General features: G+C 40.1%; 1 protein-coding gene across 2 annotated transcripts in view; it reads right to left on the bottom strand.

Moving 5' to 3' along the window:
• Positions 1-27,762, bottom strand: part of BMPER (BMP binding endothelial regulator) — a 145,535-nt gene that overhangs the window by 36,539 nt on the left and 81,234 nt on the right. For both annotated transcript variants that reach the window (XM_083863580.1, XM_083863581.1), the window contains 3 exons: positions 24,702-24,747; positions 16,426-16,755; positions 9,111-9,447 (listed from right to left, as the gene is read on the bottom strand). In XM_083863580.1, the coding sequence (XP_083719706.1) occupies positions 9,111-9,447; positions 16,426-16,755; positions 24,702-24,747 (713 nt within the window). The remainder of the gene's footprint in view (positions 1-9,110; positions 9,448-16,425; positions 16,756-24,701; positions 24,748-27,762) is intronic.

Here is a 27,762-nt window from a genome sequence, read left to right as displayed (position 1 = left end):
ATAAAGTAGCTTTGCAATTATGCATGCTAAAGGAAAGGTAATTAAAATGCCATGTTATGAGATGTAAACTGATCCTCTCAGGGGCCAGAAAGGATTTCTCTCTTATATATGGCATGGCACAGTTGGCCAGCTACCATATGGGTGGATTTCCTCTTCCTTGCAACACTTACTGACCTCTCCCTAAGGTAGAATATGAGATCTGATGGGTTGGTTTCTTGAATTATTTATTTACAGAAACAGACATATTGCCATCAGCTAAGCATCTCTGCATTTTATTTAAAGTCAATACTGCAATAAAGTTTAAAATATAAAAAGCTAAAATTAAATTAAAACAGATTTGCAAAGAAAGCCCTGCTGAGAAGCTGTTGTAGAGGTTAATTAAAATGAGATCACACAGAGGTCTTGGATTTTGTAGAAGCTATGGTTAAAAATCTGTGGTACCTGGCAGAGACATATGGTGGTTTCCTCTGATGATGCTTAAAACTTTTCCAAATAGCATCTCTCCAAAAATGGGATTTATTTTTGCAGCTAAAAAGAAATACTTCAGTGTAGCAGGTATTTTTTCTTTGGCAATGGATTAAGTTGCACCAACTGGCAGGCAGCATCTCTTTAAAATATTTCCACAAGGGAAGATATCACTGCTTTTATACCAGTTCCTCTCCACACCTTCTCTCCTCTTTTTAAACATCATGCATTTTATTATAATACTGAAACATCAGTGGTGCTTTCCAGAATGGGAAAGGGCTCTTTCAAAAACTATTTATTAGTGTATGCAACAGGAATGTGCTTGTATTTCACCATGGCAGTCCTACAGCATGTTCATGCTCACTATGAAATAGTAGCATTTGAATATCGTAGCTTTAAGAAGGATATTTATGATGGTGAACTCTATATTAAATAAATTATGCCCAGAGCATTTTTAAAGCCTATCAAACGAGCTTTGAAAAACGTCAGGGACAGCAGACCCATTGCAGTTTTCTTCTACAAGATCCTTATAGACAAGAAAAAAGAGCCATGAGTGAATTCTAGTCAGCAAAACACAGAAAGGATCTCTCAGTTGCCTGTGTCCAGACAAATCAGGTTTTTTGCCCTGGAAAGTCACCCTTTAGTTTTTCCCTAGGAAAAAAGAGACCAGCAAACAGGATATGGGTGTCCAGATTTGAATGTGTTTTCTTTTGTAACTCCAGTAAAGAATGCTGATGAAACAACTAGCTGAAGATTTCTGAAATTATCTGTGGTACAGGAAATGGTGGGGAAACAAAACAAGGATTACTAACCGATGCAAAGATTATTGTAATACAGCTGTCTAGGACAGGAAAATTCATAATGATGAAAACCTGTCATTCAAATACAGCAAAATTCCCATTGACTTCAATGAATCAGAATTTCACCTCATGACTTCAAGGCACTGTAGGAAAAAAAAACCTAAAGCCAAACTACCAAACCTCTTTTAAAAATAATCTAGGAACAACAAGTTCTAAGAATGCAGTTCATAGTGACAAATGATAAGGGCATTGGGCATACCCCAGTCTTCTGTTAGATGTCTCCCTCCTCCTCCCTACTCCATAGTGCCTACCATCCTTCAGGATCATTTTTGTCTCAGTCAAGCTGACCTTACAGTTTTGCATGCTGAGTTTCACATCTGTCAGACAATGGATAATGAGGAAGACAGCAATCGGTTATGAAACACCTGACTTGAATTTCATTGAGCCAGGTAATAAACCAGAAAGAAATAAGCTTTAGTAGGAAGAAGCAGGTTTTCATCATAAGTCTCTATATACCTCCATCCATGATAATGATAAATGAAGTTCTTTCCTGGAAAAGTGAGAAATGGAGCCTCATAATGCACTTAAAAGCAGTAGGAAATAACACCTCATTCAGTATAAAAGGACAGGTACGGTTGTGATCATGTAATTACGTAAGCAAAACAAACACATTCCAGACATGCCATCCTTTGAAGGAAAGGAAACTTCCAGGAGTTTAATCTCATAGTAGTATAGTATGCTGCTTCATCTGGTTTTCCTATAACAGATCTCTCCTTGTTAAAAAAAAGTTAACTTGCCATATAGGGAAATACAAAGCGGGTCATTGGGGAAGCATGCACTCCTTGGCTGGATGCCCCAGGTGAATGGTGTCTATCCAACACCACTGTTTTGTCAGATTTTGGAGCCCTCTCCACCCTAATCCCTCCCCCCCACTGAATCCCAATACCTCAACAGGAAAGGAGACATCTGTGAGTCCTCTGGCACTGCTTCGATGTTTTACAGCTGTAATAACCACTGATACAAAGAGAAGAATGTTTTCTAGCCCCAAATTCCTGAGGTACTTTTCTAAACAGTCACAAGTGGATGGGACTTGGTTACATGAAAAATACCCCACCAGGGTCAGGAGTGTGGGGAAAGACAAAGAGGAATCGTGATCTGCAGATAATTGAGCTCAGCTTGGCTTTAGATTTATCTTTTCTGACCACTTAACCCATTTGTCCAAATCCAAACTTCTAATCTTTACATCTAAACAGTATTTTTCTGACAGCTTGTACTCACTCACTCTTGGCTTTATCAGATGAAAAATACTTCAAGGAGGAGGCTTAAAACAGTGGTGATCTACAGACTTACATATACGCAGTAGTTTTGCACTACTCCTTGCCATTAGCATATAGACAAGACATTATGATGCTTGCTCCTAGAAATCCCGAAATGCATCAGACACCACAAAGTCCATTTTCTCTCATTGTTAGCACTGTCAGTCACCAGCAGTCTAAGTCATGGTGCCTCTCACCTGTATTTTAAGCAGTTCATCACAGCATTACACAAAATGCACAGGTTGACATTGAGTGGTTTGGGGGATAATGTCAATTCATATAGGGGCATTAAAGAAAGGCAGTAGGCAGCCCAGACAGATATGCAGGGAGAACTGGTTCCCAAGCATCAGAGCTACTGCAGGGGTTGGGGACACACTCGCTCTCCCCGTGTCCATGCATCTACTACCAGAGTGCTGTGCAGCCCTTCAGAAGGGCTTCAGGTTGGAGAGATGGGCAGAGAGGAAGTGTCTGAAGTTCAACAAAGGCAAATGCAGAGTCCTGCACCTGGGGAGGAATAACCCCATGCACCAGCACAGGCTGGGGGCCAAACTGCTGGGAAGCAGCTGCAAAGAAGCACCTGTCAGTGCGCTCTTGTGGCCCAGATGGCCAATGGTGTCCTGAGGTGCATCAGGAACAGCACTGCCAGCATGTCGAGTGAGGCAATCCTGCCCTTCTACTCAGCCCTGGTGAGGCCACATCTGGAGTTCTATGTCCATTTCTGGGCTCCTGGGTACAAGGGAGATATGGAGCTCCTGCAGCAGGTCCAGGGAGGGAAACAAGGATTTGGGAACTGAAGAGTCTTTCTTATGAGGGAGTTGGGCCTGTTCAGCCTCAAGAAGAGACAACTGAAAGGGGACCTCATTAATGTGTACAAATATCTAAAGGTGGGGTGCCAAGAGGATGTTTCCAGGCTCCTCTCGGTAGTGCAAATCAATAGGAAAAGAGGCAGTGGGCAGAAACTGATGCACAGGAAGTTCCACCTAAACATGAAGAAGAATTTCTTTGCTGTGCAGGTGACTGAGGTTGATGAGGTGAATATCCTCCCTGAAGATACTCAAGAACCCTCTGGACACAATCCTGTGCCATGTGTTTTAGGCTGATCCTGCTTGGGCAGGGAGGTTGGACCGCATGAACCCACTCTTGTTCCTTCCAACCTTACCCATTTTGTGATTCTGTGATTAATAGAAAACTCACATCCTCACGCAGATTTGCTTAAAAATAAAAAGAGAATTAAGAATTTTTTCAAATATTTTTAAATTCCTTTCTAACCAGAAGTTTCCCGAGTTGTGCAGCTGCTCAATGACAGTTTGCCCAAGAAGTTGAATAAATTGTTTCATCCTGAGCTCCTCTCTGTTGTGGTTACACTGCTGCTAGTACCCAGACTCAGGGCCAGCTTCAGGCAGATAGTCTGACAGGCAATGAAACATCCATTCCTCCACACGAGGGCCAGTGGAAGCAAGAGCCAACCCCTGCTCTGTGCCAGGTCTGCAAAGGAACCAGTCACAGTTTCATGCCATCAGTCCCTTTCTTGAGCCAACACCACTGGCTTTGTCTTGAAGGGAAACATACGCCAGCTCTGCCCTGGGGTGGGTGGAAAGACACATATGGAGGCTGGTTTAGGAGCAAGAGCCAGGACAGGAGTCACCCTGGTGAGTACTAAGAGCTACAGCTGCCCTGCACTTACACCACAGAGGAGCCCTGTCAGCCTGGCCTCAGCCGGAGCAACTGCTGTGCCCTAATTCACAGCCAGGACCTCAAAACCTTGCAGGGAAAATTTTGCAATAAGCAGTCTTGGCAGTAAACTGAGGGTTCCAGAGATCCCAGTTCCATCTATCCCACTTGAAACAAGATTTTCTTAAGTCATTCTTCAGTGTACATTTCTTTTGTACCATCCTGCGGAGTGAACACAGCGGCATAATCACATGAATTTTACAGCTGTAGGACATAATTGTTAACAGGGGAAAAGACCTTCAAACCTTTTGCTTCAAAGCCACAAACCCTTGGTCCTCATGTTTCAGGGTTTGTAATTATCTTTGCAATGCAGTGGCTCACACGTTCTCTTCAGCCATTCTACAGCATCACTGCCAATCTTAGTTACAGAGATCCAACAGGCTACACAACATTGCAATTTATGCTTTAACTCCAAGCAGTAATACTTTCTCTAGTTCAGTGGAAATTTTCAGAAAAACTGAAATACCACAGTGGTTAACTGCATAAAGTTAATAGGTTAACTGAGATAGAAACTCAACTGATTAACCTAGAACTACAGATGGAGTAATGTCATCACATCACAAGGAACATATAAGCCAAGAATTGCAATAAAGTAGATTTGTAATTCTTGAATGCATGTGATTAACAGATTCAAACAAATGATGCTATTAGTATGTTAATTATTGCTTGCCCTAAAATACTGATGATTAAATTCAAGTGTTTAAGAGAAAAATGCATCCCAGCACAATTACGAAAGAGAAAAAGAGTAATTAATTATTCTGAGTGCTACTGCCTGCTAAAAACCTAATAATACCAATAGTAAAAATATATATTCATAATGGAAGAGTAATAATCATAAAATAGACTTCTCTCAAGAGTTAGGGACACAAATTTTCCAATGTGAAATAGAGAAATGTACTGCATGGCAAAACCAAGACACTGAATTTTTTCCAACGTTGAGGCAGTAGTGAAAGGCTCAAGCACTCTAATTAGTCATTTATGAACTCAGCTGCAGTGTAGGTGTATTAGAGACGGGCGATAGATCATGTCGATGTCACATTCCAAATCTGTTGATGCAACTGTTTAAAAAAGCCCACCACCAACCTACTAGAAAGCCACGGATGGGAATGAAGGCATGTGTTTGGGGTGTATGAGTCGTGTGTCTTCCTCTACAGTATCTCCTGCAGCCACATTTCTCTCAGAAGAAAGCAACACTGCTGTGAGTCTCTCACTGCTGTCCCCAGACCCATGGCAGGGGCTGCCTGTTCCTACGACTCCCAAGGAAGCTCCTGAGAGGTGTCGGTCATGACCAAGCAAAGCAGGCATGGGGACACACCGGTGACCTGCCCTGCACAATCACATTGTTCTCTGGCCTCGCCTGCTGGAGTCACCTGCAGGCTCCTGCTACAGCACAGCTCAAAGATGCACAATGAGATCAGCTGTGGGGTAGGGTTTGGTGAGCACAGAAAGTCCTCTTCTCCTTTTTCAAGTCCCACAAGATCACCAAATCCTCATCCATAAGTTTAAACGGTACCATAATACTTCCTGATAATGTGATAGAGCTTTTTCTGGTAACAACAGCACCAGATACTGAGATAGTATCACTTATTTTTAGTTCTGCTTATACTCGAGAGCAGTTTCAGGAGTTTGAGTGACAGCTTTATTGCATACATGGTTTAAATATCTTGCCTAAAACTTGATACTGAGTAACCTTGGTAAATTTCTTTTACTTATTTTTTTCAAGGACCACTCTAGGATGGTTAGCCATAATGAAATACCAAAATAGACAAGTGGTAATGATGATGACACTAACTGCTAATCTCTTCTTCACACAGGATTTACCAAAATCTCCTAGAAATTCAAAATAGTTTCCCTGCTTAATGAACTTGCCTCCAAAAAGTTGAACCCTAAAAGTTATTTTTAGAGTATTACTCATGAGTACTGAACAACTAGAAATGTATTAAAGACAAACAAAAAATACCAGCCCCAAACTAAACAAAGCAAACCACAATAAAAAAAAAAAAAAAACAAAAAAAAACAAAAAAAAAAAAAAAAAAAAAAAAAAAAAAAAAAAAAAAACACCACAGAATGTGTTTAGTTACAAAACAAAGCACTTAAAAAGTGGTGTAAAATTAGATACTAAGTTTGTTAGCCTGCAGTCAGGACTATTTCAAAATCCTTTCTCACACACTTACATTGTACTTTCTTCTCGCATATGCTTTGCAGGGAAACACAAGTCACCAAAGTCACAACATCACAAAGAAAGGGTTAAGGGCAAGGTGCAAAACCTAAGGTGTCACAGATCTCTCAAGGTCAAGCTCAGGAGTTAACATGCAGCTAGGTCTCTACTCTTTAAAATATGAACTACACCCTTTTCACTTAACAATCATGACAATCACGCTGTATGTTTTTTGGATGGCTAACAAAAGGAGAAACTACAGCTGTAAAAAGAATGAGACTTAAAATGAATTTGAGATATCTTCACAGAAATCTCCTCAGTAACACAATGTCAGACAAATGTTTGCAATGCGTTGTTCACTGCCTTTTTTGGTATTTGGAGAAAACACACCCTAATTCCTAATATTCCTGCTGAGTTTATTTCTATTTCTGAGAATTTGTATTAACAGCAGGTCACTACCCAAGCAGAAAAATGAAAATGAAGCAATGTCAGTAATATAGGCAAGAATGACCAAGAAAGGTTAACTCTTGAAAAGGTAGTATTTCAAAAGGAAAAATTCCATAATATGTAATGTTGGTGGATATAAAAACTAAGAAGCTATTCAATTCAATGAGGACATTGGGAAACAATAAAAGAATTTAACCCTATCCTTTTGCCTCCTCCCTTTTCTTACTGCTAGAAGCCTGTTCAGAGTTAAAAAAAACAGAATTCAAAAGAAATTAGTTAAATGTACTCTGAAATTAGAGAACATTGACTAAATATGCTTTCAAAAAAAAAAAAAAAACTCATTTAAAAGCTGTGTTAATTTGAATTTCTTTTAATGGAAATCTAAATCTCCTGCAAAAGCACATCACCAGCAATGAGTTCTTTGAAAATAAATTAATGAAAAATGCAAATCTTTCTTGAATGTGTGTCCCATAATCATTACCTCCTTGTGGACACTTCCTGGTATGAAAAATGGCCATGGTCATTGACAAAATTACTTACTGCAACTTTATCAGTTTCTAACAAGAAGAAGCATTCTATTATTTAGCTATAAATTATAGTTTATCTTCATTCCTATGTTGGAAGCTGAGCATTTTAACAGCTAGCAAGCTCTAAATGGAAACAAATGAACAACTACTTCTGAGAAAATATGATGGTCATTTCAACATAACGTTTCCTAAGGGAAAAATACACTTTTCTACAAAAGGACACAATCAAATTAAATACTTGCTTGATTTCATTGTCTTTCCAGCACAAACATTAGACATCATTTTAAAGGAACAGAAAAGCTCTATGGTAATTCTTGAGTGCAAGCATGTAGAATTTTTTTGACTGATGTAGCCAAAATATAAATCACTTTCTGCTGTGGTGTCAGGAAGTGTATTGCACTAAATTAATCATGAGCTACTTTAAAAAAGGAACAAAAAATCCACTGCAAAATTAAACAAATCTCTCCGTGCCTGTTTTCCATTTGCATTGTCATCACTTACCTTTAAAGGACGATGGAAGTGAGATGGGAATGTTGCTGAAATGCATTCAACAGACCCTGTGTGTGTGTGTGTGTGTGTTAGCTTCTCTAGTGGTCTCTATGGTGCCTTCAGCCATTAGAAAAGATAAAGTATTATAACCTGCACACAATATAATCTTTACTCTTTGCCAGGCTCCTAGCACAGGGATATGCAGAGGCACACAGACTACAAGCCAAACTGTACGTCTTCTTCTAGGATTTCCCAGTCTTAGATGTATTCTTCTGGATTAGATAAAAGTCTTTCTGTCTCATATAAAAAAAGAGGGAAGGCAATTCATAAGGGAAAGCGAGTCATTCTAGAAAGCTTTTCCTAATAAATCAAGCAGTTCAGTGGATGTGCCCAAGCGGGGAAGGCTGGGAGCACAGAGATCAGGCAGCTCCATCCACGACCATACAACTGTGACTCAGTTTGCTCTTACCTTTTATGTCAGGCAATCAAAAGAACAGACAATTGTATTTACTGACTGAGGGGTAAATAAACTCATGCCAATTAAAGAACAGAAAATATGTCTTTGTGGTTTAGACTGTAAACATTTTAAACATAAAAGAATCTTAAATAATTCACTCAGACAAGGATTCTAGATCCTCATCTGTCTTTCTTTTCTCCCAGGGCAGGACAGGCTATGCATGGAATTTTTTGTTAACTCTCCCCTTTCAAACTCCCCAACCCACAAACCACACCATCCTAGAGGCATCAGACAAATTTAATATCCCTGTTTTAATAAAGTAATTTTCAAAATGTTTCTGGGAAGACACTCTTCTGTGGACCACAAGCAATAGCAATTGAAGTCAGCCTCAACTTTGCAACTGAGCTTGAAACCAGAGGGAGTTTACAAAAATGTTTTGAAGTCTCTTCTCCATCTTTCTTCAATCTCCAAAACTACTTTTTATCTAGGTTATCACAAGCCTGCCTGCCTTTCTCACTGTTGGCTGCTCAGGTTTATTTGCTCAGGACCATCTTCTTCTGATTCTGGACTTAGAAAACCTCCCATAATATAAGCCTGTATATTAGTTCTTAGCAAACATATCTCAACACGTGTTCAAGTGCTCCTGAAACTGGGCCTACTACATGGTTTTTCTCCTCATACAGTAACTTAGTATCTCCTTACACAGCAAGGCAGACTTACCTGTAAAAGGTGGTATAATCCACAGTTGAATGACAGCTCTGGAACTCCCAGGCTTTGAGTTTCTGACATTCCCGGTGAGCTCGGAGTTTCACCCTGACTGTCCCATGACAGAGCTCAGGCACAGGTTTTCTCTGCGGGCGGCTGCAGAACTCATTGGACTCCACACGCCAGGATTCAGCAAAGTCATCCACATCAAACTTAAAATTCCCATCCCCCCCAATCAGGTCATCTCGTTTGTGCCCATTGTAATTTCCACACAGACCACAGAGTTTGCCTTTCAGATGAGGTGCAGCCATGACTTCCACAAAACTGTCTCCATCCCATGAGATTTCCAAGCCTAATAAAAACATAAGACAAAAAAAAAAAAAAAAAAAAAAAAAAAAAAAAAAAAAAGGAAAAAGAAGAAATTGAGGATAACAAACTGCACCTTGTGTTTCCTTATGTTTGTGAAACAGTGTTAATGGCAACCTGAACAAAGCCATTGGTTTAGTTCTGATAATGCTCTTAGATTTCTATATAGCTGCCAGTAAGTGCCTCTGTCAAGTGCAGTGTTTCTTAAATTATAGTCAGTTACAGTACATTCATGCCCATCTCTTCTTATTTCTGTTCCTTCTTGCTAATGAATGGGGTTATCCTAAAAGATATGGAATCAAGTCAGGATGTCAATATCAAAGGAGGGCTCTTGCAAAATTCTGAAAATTGAATTTGCTATGGTTAATTTCTAGCTGACTTTGCAGGGGACCCAGAATTTCAACCATTTCTACCCTTTCTACCCATTGCACAGGTAGTGGTCATACAAAGATGTCCTTGTCCCATGAGACTCCAGCCATGACCTTATGGGAAACATCCTATTCTTGCCTACAAAGCTGACACTGAGCAGTCATTGGGATGAATTGCTGTTCCAATACAAATTAACTTGTTTTGTGGGAGTAAAAAGAGTTTAAAAGGTTACAACAAAGATATATCAGATGAGCAAAACTGTTGTAAGAAAGCATTCTGAATTGGATTCAAACTGTTCATTCAAAACGCATTAATTATCAACTTCCTGAAGTTGTCTGTATAAGTCAGCAACACTGAGAATTGATGGTAAACATCTAACCTTCATCTAGTGGCTGGGATGTAAGCCTTCTGCTACAATTTGCTTTATAGGAAGGTTTGGCACTTATGGAACACCAAAATCAAAGTTACTTTTGGTGAGTGAAACCCATTTTATCTCTCTGTACCCATCTAAAAGCTAGGTGTCTAGCTTAAGTCAGCTGTCTAGGCCCTTTGATGGGGTAAAATAGGCAGTCTGGATCACAATAGGACTGTCTAAAGCAGAGGGAATAAACTACTTTCTGAATGTCTTTCTGTCCCCAGCAAAACTCTAGAGGGGTCAGAAATCAGGTGGAGACAAAACTCCTAGTTTTTACCTGAGTGACTATAAATTAAATGAATTCCATTCTTTGAGGAGTAAATAGGCAGCTCGTAAGGGAAAACAATTTTGATACCATTTGCGATAAAAACAACACCAAGAAACATTGCTGCTTAACTTCTATCCAACAACAGCCTTTCTTCCAATGTCTCCTGATTGGTTTTATGTCACATCTGCAGGAACCCTGCATCTGAAGATTACAATTGATTTTGCTGATGTTAACTCATTCTCATAAAATACCTGTGAGCAGCCATTACTTAAGGATAAACACAGGAACCTGCTTTTCAGATTTTAGCCTGTTGCCCCTGCTTAGCCAAGAATACCAAAGAGCATCACTCTGAGGTGCAGGACCAGGGCTTCACTCCAGATTTCTTCATTTGCTGTGTGGGCTGGTTTAGCACCACCCTTTCCTCTTGTAAATCAGTGCTTGTCACTGTGTGATCCAAATCCTGCCCTATCCTCATGTAAGTAATTAACATACCAGTGACTCAGTTCAAAGCTGGAACCCTTCCTTCAGCAACACATCCCATAGTCTCCTATGACAGTTCCTACCTGCGCTGCAGAGGAACAGGGTGAGGTTCAAGAGGAAATTATGGCTATAGAAGGGTCCATCTTAACATCCTGCCCCAGTGCTTGTGTAGGTTACACCATGTCTCCAAGAGTTTTGGGAATGATTTACTCAGCAATGCTGTGAAGGTAATTCTGCATCACCTGTCGCTACAGTCCATTACACTGTTTTCTTACCACCACAGGTTAGCAATAGCAGCACCAATGTACCCTAAGCTAACTATGCCTGAAATCAGTTTCAAATTATCTCATAAACCCAGCATGGATGGGGCCACTGTCTCCTCCTCCAAAGGCACTTTACACCCAGCCAACTGAGAAATTGTGCAAGACTACCCTGTTAATGAGGCCAGCACAGTGGCAAGGGGGAAAGCTGCCTTTTAAACTGCTTCATACATTATCGTTGCTGGACAAATTCAAAATCCAGCTGTCTTTGCTTCTGACAACACTGAACAAAACAAAACACAGCTTGATTTGCAGACACAAGATTAATACTGCCGTGCTGGCATTTAGAAAATACTTGCCATTAACTTATAAACCAAGATTTCTTCAGACTTGAGAATCACATAAACTTTCTCAAAGTTTAAAGCATCAAGATCCAAATTCTCAGACAATTCTTTTCAGAAAATAACTATATTTTTTAAGGCTGTGTTCAAGTTTTTCCCCTAGAGAAGCTCCCTCAGAAGCTCCCTATAAACAAAGTCCGAAAAGACTGGCTAAGGATTCTACCTTATGTTTCCTTTTATGACTATTTTTTTTTTCCTTAAGACAAAACTTACTGACCTTCAGTGAAAATGCATTTAATATGAACGGTTAACTTGAAAATTTTTCTGAATATTTATGTCCTCTTCACCTGAGTTAATTTGCTTGTTACATGTTGCTTTTGTAGACCTGCAAAAGGAATGCAGGCATGCAGAAGAAAAATAACATAAAATTATGGCTTTTCTTCTCAGCATATAAAAATGCACATTTTGAAATCTAGAGATTCCTGCCTTGATGACTGGATTCATTCAAGAGACTCACTGTGTAACTACCACATGAACGTACTTTCGTCTAACTGGTATGGCTTAATTACACTTTATTCTGCTATAATTGCTCAGATGGAAGGGTAATTTCTGGCTTTGATGAACAGCCTAAAGGTTTCTGTCCACAACAGAGCTTATTCCTTTTTGGAGTAACAAGGAAGGGTATTTAATCCTACATGCACGATAACTTTGTTGGAGCCTGATCACACTGTGCAGTGTGTGCCTTTTGTTTGTTCACAAACAGAAAGTCCAGTTAGTTTCCGTAAACCAGTAAGAGCTGTGATAGACGGGATTATGCTACAGAGCAGTGTTTGAAATGGTCTCTTTGGCAGACAGAAACTGTTTGGAAGAGCTTCTTGGTGCCTATATCCCGTCTTTCTTCCCCCCGCCCAAAATGGATGAGTTTCCCATTCACTTGGACAAGAATCAGAATCCAAGAGATGAGAAGTCAAAGGATGCAACATCTGTCCCATCTGGAGATGTGCAGAAAATGGATATTCTCTGAGTTACCTTTTCATTTTTTCCAATTACCCCCTCTCTTTGAAGGATGCTTAACCTACTCGTTACTTGAATTCTTAACTTGGCACATTGTCTGCTCTACTCCATTTAAAAATATCTTTTTGGATTTATGTATATCACACACTGAGTTCTCCATTATGGGAGTTCTCAACAATTGTTCTGCACAATTTTTCATGGCATCCTTGAGATTTAAAGGCATCCTCAAGAACTGGCAAACACCAGTTCCCTAAGATTTAATGCCAAAGGGGTATAGAAAAAGGGCAGCAAAGTGGCTTTGTGGAAAGAAAGTGGATTTATGCAGAAACAACAACAAAATGTTTGTGCAACAGAGGAATAGATAAGTAACAACAGCCCCATTAAACTCTGCTCTTTTGCCTTTCTAACATACAAATTTGGATAAGGACTCAACACATCCCAAGCACACCCACAGCTGCCAGTGCAGAGGGCAAGGACTGCTGCTGCATAGCATCCAGGGCTACAGCTGGTGAGGAATTTAGCAACAAAACAGGTTTTCACTGGAAAATGCCAATTCATCAGATCTGAAATGCCTCAGGGAGACATATCGTATTCAATGAACTTCCAACACAGCACCGGCAAGGCTCCAAGCTGGTTTCCTGCCAGCTCGCCTGGTGGGCTGCCTGGAAGCCTGAGCAATCAGGGTATGGAACTCCAGGACTGCCCTGCCATGCACACTGCCCTGTAGCCAGGGACCACAAGACTTCCTGAAGCTTTGGGCTTCCCTGTTTCATCCAAGGCTCAATTCCCAGCTCTACACAAAAGGAAAACCAAAATCCGTGGGAATGCTGGCTGAGCTGTAAGCACCAGATCCTATATTTCCCAGCCCATTTTTACTTTGAATTTTACTTCTAGTGCAGCAGTTTTGCTGATTTTTCATTACTTCCTCCCTCTCTTTTTTTGCCCTACACTGGGAAAGCATATATTTTTTAAAAAATCCATGTTTCCTTCTGAAACAGGAGTTTCTCCAATTTTTTTCCCCCGGCACTCAGAACTTCTTGTGGAACAAAATGTTTGCCTTTAAACCAGTTCTACTCAGCACATTCTTCCTCTCTACAGCCTCTCTGCTGCTTGTCCTCTCCCAGAAAAATGGAGCCAGGTCATTCTGCTACTATTCAGGCCTTACGTGCTGATGAAAGGAGGACTTGGCCCATCATGCTGTATTCAGTAAGAGAAACCTGATCTTGCTCCGTTAAGAGGAGGAATTATTCAGGCTATAATTTGCAGTGATTACACACTGTTTGGTATGTTGTCATATGCCATGTTTGCACTTCCTCTGCCAACACATGGACAAGGATACGTGTAGTCATTTATTAGGCTTGCACCAGAGACAAATGGAATAGCAGCAGGATTAGCTGTCATTCATCTTCAGTTGAAAACCCTTCTTTGGCCTGTGGCTGGCTAATGAAATCCACATCGCCTGAATTCATGGTCTTCAGCTGGCTGCAAAGAAAACCCTCAAGATGCTTCTAATTAGAATCTGGGAATAATGGTCAACTTGTGTGCATTTTACAGACAGCCACAAAAATCTGCATTGCCACTTTAAGGAATGAGCCCAGAGCTGGGATCCACATTATGCAGACTCACTTTTCCAGAGGCTATATGAACAGGTGTCTAAATTCTCAGCTCAACAGTGGGTGCTAGTGTCCCCCTTGAAAAAAAATTATGCTAGATAATGAGTATGGCTCTGTGTCACGCCTGTGACCATATTACTCCATAAGAAAGACTGTTTTTGCTTCTTTCACACAGCATTTAATAGAATTAACAGTGAATAGTATTCTCACTGAAACAGTACTTCACTGTGTAAGTGAAATCTCTCAGGACTACAGTAGTACCTAACACACGCTAATAAGAAAGTTTTAAACTTCCCCTCAGTATTTATCTACTACAGTTTCAGAACAGTTTATCAAAACAAAAGTAAGTCCTCTGGTTTAGCATTATGACAATTAATGTTATTTCTAAGACTCAAAAGACCTGAGAGAATGCTATTTCCCTTCCCTGTTTGTAGAAATAAGGAAGTACATTCTGTAAGTTTCTAATTTCCTCTTGCTTGTGGTGCTTGCAGACTTTGTGCCTTGCAGACAACTTCTTACTTGGGCACAAAGCAAGCCAAATAAGATGGCACTGAACAGTAAATTAGGCCTTGCTTTTCAAACCAGTGCCTCCATTTTGCTGGATGGTCCCAGTGAAATATTTCCAAAATTTTACAAATTAAATTCATTCCAGCCATCTGTAACTATGAATTTATATAACTGATCACCTTAACTGCAAGGTATGTTGCTGCAACTTTGGAAAACATGGATTATATGTTTAAGAACTGATATCCTCTCTATTCTTATCTGTAAGTATCAAACAATACAGTGTGTTGCGTTTGTATGGCAAGATTTTGGAAGCAGAGAGCTACAGGGGTGGCTTTGGTGAGAAGCTGCCAGAAACTTCCCCCATGTCCAATGGAGCCAACTGCAGCTGGCTCTAAGATGGACCAATTCCAGCTGGCTCCAAGATGGGCTCAGCCTTGGCAACAGTGCTAGCACCTTTGGGATAACATATTTGAGAAGGGGAAGAAAAGCCCTGTGCAACTGCAGTCAGAAAGAGGAGGGAGAGTGTAAGATAAACAATTCTGCACTCAGCGGAGAAGGAGGGAGAGGAAGTTCCCTGCAGCCCAGGGTGCAGACCATGGTGAGGCAAGGCTGCCCTCCTACAGCCCATGGAGGTCCATGCTGGAGCAGAGATCCAGCCCCTGGATAACCCCCCACTGGAGCAGATGGGTGCCTACAGGAGACTGTGACCCTGTGGGAAGCCCACCCTGGAGCCATGAAGAGAGGAGCCCACCCTATAGCATATTTGCTAGCAGGACTTGTGACCTCATGGGGAATCCATGTTGGAGCCTGTTCCTGAAGGGCTGTGCCTTGTGGAGGGGACCTGAGTTTTTTAAGTTTGTGAAGAAATGCAGCCCATGGGAGGGACTCACATTGTAGAACTTTGCAGAGAACTGTCTCCTGTGGAAGAGGAGGAGACAGGAATGAGTGGAGCAAGGAATGAGTGTGAGGAGTCCTCCCCCTGAGGAGGAAGAACTGATAGATACAATGTGATGGACTGACTGTAAATTCCATTTCCAATCCCCCCTACACCACTCAGGGCAAGAGGACTTAGAAAGAATCAGGAGTAAAATTAAGTTTGTGAAGAAGGGGATTTGGAGTGTGGAGGCTTTTTTAGATTTTTACTTCATTTCTCCTTATCCTACCCTAATATTATTGGCAATAAATTAAACTAATTTCCCGAAATTCAGTCTATTTTTTCCCATAATGGTAATTGCTGAGTGATCTCTACCCATCCTTATCTTGAACCACAAATCTTCCACTATACTTTCTCTTCCCTGTCCAGGTGAGGAGGAGAGTGATACAGTGGCTTTGGTGGCCATGTTTGGTTGATGTCCAGCCATGGTCAACCCACCATACTCTCCATAAGCCACTTCTAAGTTAGTAGAAGTGAAAGTCATGGCACATTTGTCTATGCAGCTAATTGTCAGCTGCAGAATGAAACACAGCTTAGCAATATCCTGCAGACTTCAAACTCATAGCTGGGATTTCTGTCTGCTTGTGGGCTGCAGGAATTTTGAAAGCGCTGTGGGTTTCTCTGATCTCTAAAGAGTTATAATGATATTTGTTACTGCTATCATGTTTTTTTACTGACTACTGTTCATGTTGAACTTCAGAAGTTCTTCAGAGAGAAAGAAGACACACACACAAACACAGACACGCACATATACTTGTCCTACCTGCTTTGGTTGTCACTTTCAGCAAATAACCATCCAAATCGATCTGAAATTGGGGTGTCTCGCAAGGTAGTGAAATTCGAGTCCCATTCCACTTCACTGTGAGGTGCTGCTGAAGGCTGATTGTACTTCTGCCCAACACAAGGTCCACTGACTTTGTCCAGGAGAAAGAACGGGTCCGACGGGCATCGTTTTTTACCAGCACCTGAAAGGGCGAGGCAGAGGAGGAGCAGTCTTTCGTCAAAACGTACTGACACGTTCCCTGAAAGTTAAATGTCCGTCCATCAAAAGTGTTGTAGTGAGGATCTCCAAATACAGTGCAAACTCCAGGCTCTGCAGGTGAGTGAGAAACAAAAGCGCCATATCAGGATCAATCAAAGTTGGAAAAAAGCAGTTGATAAGAACTTGAAGATGCTGCTCTCATCTAATCTATCTGCTCTACAGGGTAGATTTTGACTGGTGCCCACTGGGATTAAATATATCTTTGAAAAACAAAAGCTTCATTGTTTCAGAAGTCTTTCCCAAAGTGGCTGGTAACCAAAGGCCAGTTCATCCCTGGGGCAGCACAGGAAGATTAATCTCTAGCCTTGTCCCTTAAACATAGCGTACAGTTTAGGTCATTACAATGCCTGTGAACTTTTTCAAATTTCAGTGACTCCCTGAAATTAAAAACCATCAGATCACTTTAGCAGGAGCTGGTTCAGTTCATGTTTTACATATACACACTTATAAATATTGTGTATTTATAAACTAGGTGTGTTTACATGTTTTTTCCCCAAAATACCTGTAGAACCAGCATCTTTATTCAGTGTTACAAGCTATTGTATATGTTGTTTTTACACAATTGACTTGTAGTTATTGATATCATGCTACCATCTAAAAGTCAGTAGCACATGATTAACATGATGCCATGACTGCCAAAAAACAGGGTGTGTCTACCAACCATTTGCACCATTGCAAATGGATGGAGATCTCTTATGGATGTTTGAAGGCATACATTGGTCAGAGAAGTCACAGCCCAAAGACAGAGCATTTCTATATTCATAGAAATGATGCTGAGTTACCTTGCAGCTACCCAGCAATGGACTGAATTGCCTCACAACCAAAGATAGCAGCAAACACATTTGCCTTGCAGTCTTCTGGTATAACAATAGGTTCTAACCACATTGCTGCTGTTCCTGGAAGAAGAAGTCTCAAGGCAGAGAAATGCATATTGCTATTGCCAGATGTATACCCATGGGCTAAGGCTGCTTTTGAAAGATGATGCCTGTTTAAATAATAATGAAAAACCAGCCTGAAAAATCAGCTTATAAAAGCCAAATTCAAATCTACAAAAAAGGAAGGAGACATGAATGTTATGGAGAAGGGGAAGGGAATTCCTCCCATGGAGCACAATACAGTGCTAACTATACAATACACCTTTCCCAACAGAGTTTTTCAGCCTAGGCAGAGTGCTATGCTAATGTAACTGTACCCTTTCTGGTGTTTTTCTAGCTGTAAAGAGCACCCAAGGAAACCTACATAGATACACAGAAAATGGAGCTGAAGGAAGCCTCAGGAGACATTACCTTTTTCTGCTCCAGCTGCAATGAAGAATTACCTGCACCTATATTATTCCTGACAGACGTTTATCTAACCTGTCCATAAAGAAAGAAAAAATAGAAACAGCAACTCCATTGGCACCTCTGGCAACCTGTTGCAGTATTGGTCTGTCCCTGCTGCAAGAAATGTCTTCCTAAAGCCTGATCTCACTTTCCTCTCACTGCATGGTGCAGAGCTATAACAGAGCTGGTACCTGGGTGATTTGTACTTTACCCCTAATTGGCCACATGAATGCTCCTTTAGCTAAGCCAATAACTCATCTTGGCATCATTTATTACCCTGCTTTACTGTGTAGAGCAACTAGGGGCCAGATGTTTCAATTTCTCAAGGACATCATGTTGACAACTCCATCAGAAATCAAAATTATCTATATTTGATCACCATCTCCAGAAAACAGGCCCAACAGACTTTAAGCAGACCCTGAAAACTAAGACACTTAGGCAAGAGAGTACTTTTAAAAATGTGCACTTCTGTGAGTTTTCTTTTTCTCACTGATATAAATGAAGATGTCAATAATTGCTTTCCAAAGCTCATTAAAAGATTAATTTATTCTCCATAAATTGGTAGGAACCATATGGCTTTTAATTAACAACATCTTTTTACCAATAGGAAAAAGAATCTATAGATTTTTGTATGGAGACCATCTGACTTTACCCATTATTAAATCATACTAACATGTTTCTGATTTCTTTTTATATACATCTAAGTATCTGCATGACGAGTATTAAGCTCAAATTGTACTTCAGCTACTCCAGCTTTAATTTTTCCTTAAATTTAATGACAACTTTTATGAAAACAAGCAAATTGCCAACAAAAAAAAAAAAAATCAGCTAAACATCAGTGAAGATTCTAGAGGAAAGATCTGATTTTTCTCTGTGTTTCTAAAGGCCAAGAATGTAGACATGTTATACATGTTTTTAACCAACCTGCTGGGAGGAGGAGGAGGAGGTTGATTCTTCACCTAAGCAAGTGACTAAGAGGCAAGACATGAGAGGAACAAACATAATTTAGAGATGTGCAAGTAAAATTGATAGTACCAATGGGATCCAAAGGAAATATTTATTTTTAATTTCTAATGTGTTATGCAGAGTAATGTTGTTTCATGTTATGTTACATCGTGTCACGTCATATGTCAACTTGATGCTATGCAGTTAAAAATATATTTTGGACTGGCTAACTGAAGGTCTGATCCAAATTCTGCTGTTTTCTTTAATAACCAAGGAAATGGAGGAGGGAAAATCCACCTAAAAACAGTCTGAATAATTGATTCTCTGATATCACTGTAAAACATTCTTGAAAGGTTTGCTAAAATTGTGGGGTTTAAAAATAAATCTACACCCTGCAAGAGTGTGTGTGATAACTCAGGCACTGCCAGTAAGAAAAACTGGTTGGTCTAGAAATAAACCTTAAATACCAGGTGTAACAAGACTGCAAAAGACCATCAGCATGAAAAGAATTCCTGCCATTTTTAGCCTTTAGGCTGTTGTTTATTTCTTTTTGGGAGAGTTTCAATCACATCATATTTTATGGTTTGCTTCTTTTTCTTTTCTTTTTCCTTTTTCTTCTTTTTTCTTTTCTTTTTCACTTCTGAAACAAACCAGTTTTTTACTTGGCAACTTTTGAAATCTGAACCACTGATCTCTAGTTAGGATTGTGTGCAACTTGCTTCTCTGTTGAGACATAACATATGAAGATGTGCTACTGCATCACTAAAGCTATGTTCCCCAACCCTGGAGTAGGAATACTGCCAGCTTATGACAAGGCATAGGGTCACAGGTGTAGATCTTTCCCTTTTTTCCCTGCACTAAATTGTTCCCAGTTTATTGCCAACACTCCATGTGTCAGCTGTCTAAGGCAGAGCTAGAAAAGGGAAATGGTATCCAATATTTCCCCCTGAGACCCCCCCAACCTCCAACTACTTTCAGATTAGGGACTTTCTGAACTAGACATGTGTGGGGATGCTGGAATTGTTTTATAGGTTTTTAGTTATAAGTTTAGCATGGCTTGGACTTTAACCCTAGCTAGATAAGAGCCCCTGTCCTGGTATGATCTTATCAGAAGTTGATAAGAGTTTCCAAGACAATCTAAGCCTCTGCCTGGAGACTGGTCATCCCATTGTCTTTTCCCCCATCCCAATGTATCTTCTCCCCCCTCCTGTCCATCAATCTCCCAGGCCCAAGACCTTCTGAGAGGTGTCAGACAGTGGTTGGTGGATCTCCTAGGGGCCTCATCCCAATTTACCTGATTTGTTGAAGTTTGTGTATTGCAGTTGGCATTAGCCACCTTGCTTTGTTTCATTGGTTTACAATTTGTACCCACCCCTGAGACTTCTGTTGAACAAAAACTCCTTGCAGACCAGGTCCTGGGTCACTCTCCAGAGGCACAGGCCTGGGACCAGGGACTGCCCCTGTGATCCCCGAATAAAACCTTTGTTTCCTCGAGCCTCGAGAGTGTCCCCTCTTTTGAGCCACAGCCGTGACAGCGAAGGCAAAGGTGCTGCGGAGCCAAGACCCACGCAAAGGTCCTGTTGAGGCGTATCAGAGCTAGCAGGGTGGCCCAGCCGAACGCTGGGCTGGCCTGAGAGACAGATACGCGAAGCAACAGACATGGCTTCTTTTAATCTAGTAATCTCTGACAGAAATATTTTCTGTGAATTTTTCCAGTCCAAAAATGTTTTTAGCATCTACAATATCCTTGGGCAAAGGAAATGAAGAATCATTGCCTCTTCCTCATTTTGAATGTGGGATTCATGATTTTTGGTGTCTTCTTTTGCTCATCTAGATATGCACATGAATGCAAATTTACCCATTCCCTCTCTATCCTTGAAAAACACAGATTTTTCAGTGGAGGGCCCCAGAGCTATGTTCAGGAGGCTGTGATTTTCAAAACACCTCCGGCACTCAACTCTGATTAAACATTATTAAGAGCAGGATGCAAACACCACTAAACTCGTTTTGGAAGTCCTGCATGTTTCTCCCAAATCAATATTCAGACCTTCTGGCATTCATAAAAGCTTTTGGGAGCTTGGCAGTTTTCACATTTGTTTTTTAAGCAACTAAATATGGACTTCACACTTTTACATTTGACTAAAATAGTAAACTACATGTGTGATTAATGCAGTTTGCTCAGCTCCCACCTAAGGCTCTACAGCTTACTTGCAAACTAATAATAGTATTTAGGTGCTAAAAGTGACTACTATAGAACTGTTGGTATGTTTTCCTTGAATTTTCAAATTATGCTCCCAATTCAAATGAAATAGTGACTTTCATTAGAAAAGGCAGTGTTTTTGAAAACACATGTAGCTGTACAAAAAAGGAAGCTAAAAAAACAACAGCATGGAAAAGAACACATTAGCATTTCCTAAGTTTCAACATACTCTCATAAAGAAAAAAAAATCAGAACCTGTTTGGCCAATGTGGAGGGATAAAAGTCTGAAAGACCACTCATTTCTAGTAAGTACTACATTGAGTACAGGTAAAAACCACTTATTAAACTAAGTGGTTGCCAAAAGGTACCTTTATGCCTTCCACCCAGTGCCTCCATTCCCCCAGACAGTATTTAGCCTTTTTAGAAAGGCAAAATATATATACTGCGTGGTGGAGGCCAGACAGACAGTCAGCACACACATCCTGACCAGCTGAGAGCAAGAGCATATTGGCTGGGCAATTAGCACACTTGTAGCTCCAGACCAGCCACAGGATATATTGTCTCTAGCTGGGTTTATTATTTGTTGGGATATAAAGGAAATGGGACACAAATCCATAGGAAACCAGGCTCTGTTAGCTCTGGTGCTCATGGAATAGCTTGTTTTGTTTTTTCAGGAGATCAGAGCAGTCAATTGAAGTCCAAGATGTCCAGATGTCTGGTCACACTCTGCTGGGCTTGTAGGTAGTTAAGAATGGCCAAGAAAAATATACTTTAAATTATAACTAAAATCGGTTTGGACACTTTCTAAGTAAGGAGAGGGAGGAAAAAACACAAGTTTACCAGTGTAGGGTGTTCTGGTTGCAGATCTATAATTCAAAAATATCTCAGCTTTTTAAAAATAAAATGAAACTTTGAATGTAATTAGCCCATATGCTGAATTAAGCCCTAAATCAAACAGAACACATTATTGACTTCTAAAAACTAGCTACAGAACATGCATAATAGAATTTCATTAGGTTTTCTGTAAAAACTGCATAGCCATAGAGAACTTTTCTCATAACTGCTGCATAGTGCAGCTTGATATAATACACATTACAAGGTGTGGTGTCAAAAACTCCACAGGAGTCTTTATGGTCTATTTCATAAATAAAATAGCTATTCCAATTTGTCCAAATACATATTTATACAGTAGACCATCAGAGCTAAAATGAGAGGTAAAATATGAACAGTATTCCAGTATGAATAAACAATTGCAGTATTTTTGTTGCTGCATTTCTGCATGGAAAGGAAATAACAGAAAAAAACAAGGACCTATATGGTCCTTTAGCGTATCCCACTTCCTGCTCTCACAGGTACCCACAATGCATAACCCCACTTTGTTTCTTTTTCCTTTTTTTTTTCTAGTATTTGAAAGACAGCACTTTTTTCAGTGATTCTATAAAAACACATAAAAAGGATGCAGGACCAAGTGGAAGCACAAACTTCTTACTTCTAAGGTGGGTCCAAATGCCCTTGAATTGGTTTAGCTCTGTTGACTATTTTGTCAATTAAAAAACCTGTGGAATGATTTGTGATGAACGAAATTTTCTGTCCCAAAAGCAGCATTTACTGCAAGATTAATCATGTGTACTGTACATGCAAACCTATATGACTGCAGTCCACTTTGAAAAAAAATCAACAACAAAATCTCACAACAACTGGTGTAAGATTGTGCTACAACTATGAATAACGATTGAAGTATATCTATGTGATTTTAGTAACAAATTTTCATCTTGTGTACTGTAATTTCAGCAAGGCCTATGAATTCTTCTTTGTCAAAAACAAAGATTTTACTTCCACTGCAAGTTCCTATCTTTGTCTGAAGTTGAGAACAGTCTGTTAATGTTATTTGAACTCAGGTTTAGTTTTCTCTTATTTTTAATATGAAAATGACCTTGGTCTAATATAGGATTACTAATTTATGGAATTGACGTCAGTGGTGATTTTTCTAAATCAAGCCCAAAAGAGCACATTTCATTACATTTTTTACAGCAGCATAAACTAAACTGTTGAATTTTCCACTGGTATGACCACTGTGTTTAATTAGTGATAACTGTACGCCAGCCATGGAGCTTAAAAAGCAACATGCCAAAACTAACTACAGTTAACTTCAGCAACAGTAGACAAAAGAGACTCTCCAGCCCTTTAGGAGATGAGGTGCTTTTTCTCCCTGAAACAAACTGCTTTGACAATAATCCTTTGATTTTATTTTTTTTTTCAGTTTCAAGTGTATCCTTTCTCAACGTGACTGGTTTTGACCCACTTCATAGAAATTGGCTGCATTTAAACTTTACTCAAAGCCCTCCCGTGTACAGTATGTTCTTGTACCTTCCTACGTTGTTTTTGCTTCGGAAAATTAATATCTGCTGGAGCACCAGAAATGTTTGGTGTGTTAGTATGTGGAGACAGGATCAGGATCAACATGAGTAAGCAAAGGGGCTGTGTGTACACCTTATCAGAAACTGGCTGAATTAACGAAGTTTCCAATTACTGTCGGATGATAGCCATGATGAGATTTACAGCACCCCTGCTGCAAAGGTGGAATTAATTCTTCACAAATGGCAAATGTTAAAATACCAGTGTAAAAAGAGCTAGTGGTAGCCACCACTGCTGCATGACACTGGGTATTTAAGCTCCTTAATTACCTTTTCTGTAAAAAGATATTTAGCATATGAGATTTGTGCAATTCGAGAGAACCCAGAACTGAGTTGAACAGCAAAACCATTTGATTTTAGACAAAAGAATTGGAACACTTCCTTCTTTCAAAAGTCTTCCTATAAGTCATAAAGCCCCATTTTAGCAATCTTTCCATATTTGGTAAAACTCTTTAATATATACTGAAAGAAGTACGTAATGGTATCTTGTTTACTTCAGATCTCCCTGTTGAGTTAAATAGAGCAAGCTTGAAGACAAGTACTTGTGTAAATCCTTTGCTGACCAAGAGGGTGATATTGAAATTTAATGATCATTCCTGAAGAGAGGAGTAAAAGGATAAGAACATAAGGGTTGAACTAAACATCATAAACAAGAACAGTTTTCTATTCTACCTTTGACCGCTGCCCCAGACTGCGCCTCAGATACCTGCACACCTTTTTTTAACTCTCACAAATCACCTGTGAAGTTGTGATTATATATGCACGTATCTAGACTGTTAGTTACAGGTGTAAATGGTACCCAAGTCCTAAAAGTTATAACTCTATTAATTTTCTTGTTCTATTGTCTACAAATTTCACAGACCAACTATGCATTTCAAAATGCAGCATCTGAGATTTGACAAAAATAGCATCATTTTGAAAAATAAAATAAAAACAAAATACCCAGGTATTTTATTTTAAAATTACAGATTTATAGGAGGCAAAATCCATGGCTACAAATAATCACTTGTCCTGCTTCTGAGCTGCCTCGAAAAAGAAGGCAGAAAAGCAAGCGTGCATGTTTATTTTCTCAGAAACAATAAAAGAGAATTTAAAGAATGTGAAGAAATAACTTACTTTCAGTGCAAATCGGACAGCATCCTTTTCTGTTCAGGATTTTACCCTAATTGGGAGAAAGACAGGCTGTTTTAATGAAATAGTTTCTTGGAGCAATGACTGTCATGTTATAAGCCTGGATAAGCCTTTGAAAATAACTCAAGTTGTGTTTGAACTCAGTGCCCTGGTTACAACTTCAAATATCAGGTGCTAAAAACAGACAGAACTACTCAATAAGCTTCCTGGCAGTCTTATAAAAAACAAAATACTAAAAGGGTTCTCTGTTACCACTTTTCTCTTTAGAGAGAGTGTGAGAGAATTTTGGAATTGCAGGGAAGGAAGGAAGGAAGGAAGGAAGGAAGGAAGGAAGGAAGGAAGGAAGGAAGGAAGGAAGGAAGGAAGGAAGGAAGGAAGGAAGGAAGGAAGGAAGGAAGGAAGGAAGGAAGGAAGGAAGGAAGGAAGGAAGGAAGGAAGGAAGGAAGGAAGGAAGGAAGGAAGGAAGGAAGGAAGGAAGGAAGGAAGGAAGGAAGGAAGGAAGGAAGGAAGGAAGGAAGGAAGGAAGGAAGGAAGGAAGGAAGGAAGGAAGGAAGGAAGGAAGGAAGGAAGGAAGGAAGGAAGGAAGGAAGGAAGGAAGGAAGGAAGGAAGGAAGGAAGGAAGGAAGGAAGGAAGGAAGGAAGGAAGGAAGGAAGGAAGGAAGGAAGGAACTTGGTCAACCTAGGCTATCTAGGTGCAGGCTGTCTCTGTGTATGTACATTCATGTTCCTTTTCAGGAACATCAGTTTAAACATCAGTTTAAAAGACATTTTATCTGATTTTACCTAAATTACCTAAAGTTAATCAGCAAGGTAGCAGAGATCCCTGAAATTTTTCAATGTGTTTTTCCAAGCGAAAACTGATGTTGTTTTAACAGAACTGACAGTGATATTGGAGCTCACTCATATTTCCACACATGGAATGAAGAGGTATATGGAGCTGTGCTGTTTCCAAGCACTGGCCTTTTGCTCCAACAGCAGCTGAACACAGAGGAAGTCCCCTATGTGTGACCACTGCTCCTATTCCCACCATGTACGTGAGCAAGGTGAGGACAGCAAGAGTGAGCATATGGAGGTGTGCTATCCTGTCCACTAAACAGTACAGAAAACTTGTGAAAACAGACAAAAAATTGGTGACAGGTCTATGCAAAGAGTGAGGAAGTGGGCAAAGGGAGCCCTATTGCTGTCTGCCTTGCTTTCTGCCTACAGTGCTGCCAAGCTTTGACAATGTGCATGCAGAGGCATGAACTCCAAGTATCTGCTGCTTGGAGTGGATCATGTTCTATCCTGTTCTTCCTTGATGTACACACACAGCATGAAGGAATCCTTGGTCATGAATGCACTTGGGCACATCATCCACAGGGCCCAGTTCAGTGTAAGCTTGTCTTTGAATATGCAACTTCATGTGAACAGACATGAGACATATCTGGCCTTAAGAAAAGGGTTGGATTAGAGTTGCACTGGCAGAGTGAGCAGCACTTCAATGTTTGTGTGACTGCCAGGTCCCTGGGCAAAGAGAATAGCTGAAGACCAGGCTGCAGCAGGGAGGCCTACCAAGCACCTGCTAGAACAGAACCCCTTAAAGGAGGAACCACCCTAAAACCACACAGAAATAGGGAGCCTAGCAACACATATTTGTAGGAATGGAGACATGCAGCTGAATGCCACACACTGCACTGCACAGCCTTACCTCTCTGTTTCAATAAAAGAGTTGAAATCATCAGCCGAGCTGGAAGTGGCAAGAATTCAAGTGAAATTGGAATCTCCAAGGCAGCCTGCTGAGGCTGGTTACTTGAGCCACCATGTTGGCCTGAGATCCTGTTTTTGTCTTGTAGAATAAGGAAACCCATTATTGCTAACATGTGCTGCAAGAGTTCGTTAGCATTGAGGGTTCCCTTAGGAGTGGGCTAAGTGATTTGATCCCATTTTTCCCTATGAATATTTATAAGCAGACCACATTTGAGTCTACTTATTTTCAGGGATTTTTCTTCCTTTTTATGGGGTTTTCAATTTTGTGTCTGAGGTTTTTATTTTCTATTTTTTTTTAAGGCAAGACTAATTGCTGGGGGAAAGGGGATTGTTTGGTTGTGCAATAGCAACAGCTGTTGTTTTTTTGTGCCTCATTTGGCACTGGAGTAAAAACAGCAACTTTTTGTTTGTAATAATAACAGATGTGTATAACATTATATGCAGTCTGTGCTAGAGATGGGAGAACGTGTTCTGAATAAATTTTCAGCTCACTTGAAGTTCACGGGTTCAAAATTTACCCACAGAATCAAACTCTGCAAATGTCTTCACCTGCCATGAATTTAATTCTATTAAATTTTGAACAGCCTTGGAGCTCAGAAAAAGCTATATGGTGTAAAATTCACCAAGTTCTCCTCTAGCAGTACAGAAAGAGACATGTTCATGACCACTGATCATTACCACAGATGTAAGATGTTAATGAGGAATGCAAAGGCATAAGGAGAGGGGGCAAGGTGACAAATTACAAGAATGGGTAATCAGAAAGGAGATGGAGCAAGGCAAGGAACAGACTAGAGCAGAGCTAGGGCAAGTAAACAGCAAATTCAGTAAGAAGTCTAAAGGTTCTCTGAAACTCAGTCTTGCCAAATGTTGAGATTGTTCCCTTTCTATAAAGTATTTAAGCATGTGTTTAAGTTTCAGCGCACATGGAGGGCCTACTAACTTCAGCAGAACTGGACACATGCTTAATAGCTTTGCTGAATGGGGGCCAGTATGTACCGCACCTTGCAGGCTGACACTCTAGGTAACTTCAGAAACCACAAGCCACAAGGCTCACTAGAATGCCAAGGAGGACCAATCTTACTATAAATGTGACAGGAGGGACTGAATTTGAAAAATGTATTGCCTCCACAGCACATGAAAAGAAACTAAGACAGACATTTCTTGCAATTGCTGATATGGGATTAAATGCTCCAAAAAGAAAAGAACAAAAGAAACAGAAATTTGTGTCTAGTTCTATGAAGAAAACTAAAGAAATGGCAGAAACAGTCTTAAAAAATATGTCAGCCTGCAACCAACAGAT

This window comes from Zosterops lateralis (assembly GCF_965231275.1).
Source record: "Zosterops lateralis genome assembly, chromosome: 1".
NCBI lineage: Eukaryota > Metazoa > Chordata > Aves > Passeriformes > Zosteropidae > Zosterops > Zosterops lateralis.
Note: the sequence above shows the minus strand (reverse complement) of the source record. Positions and strands in the feature narration are given on the sequence as shown.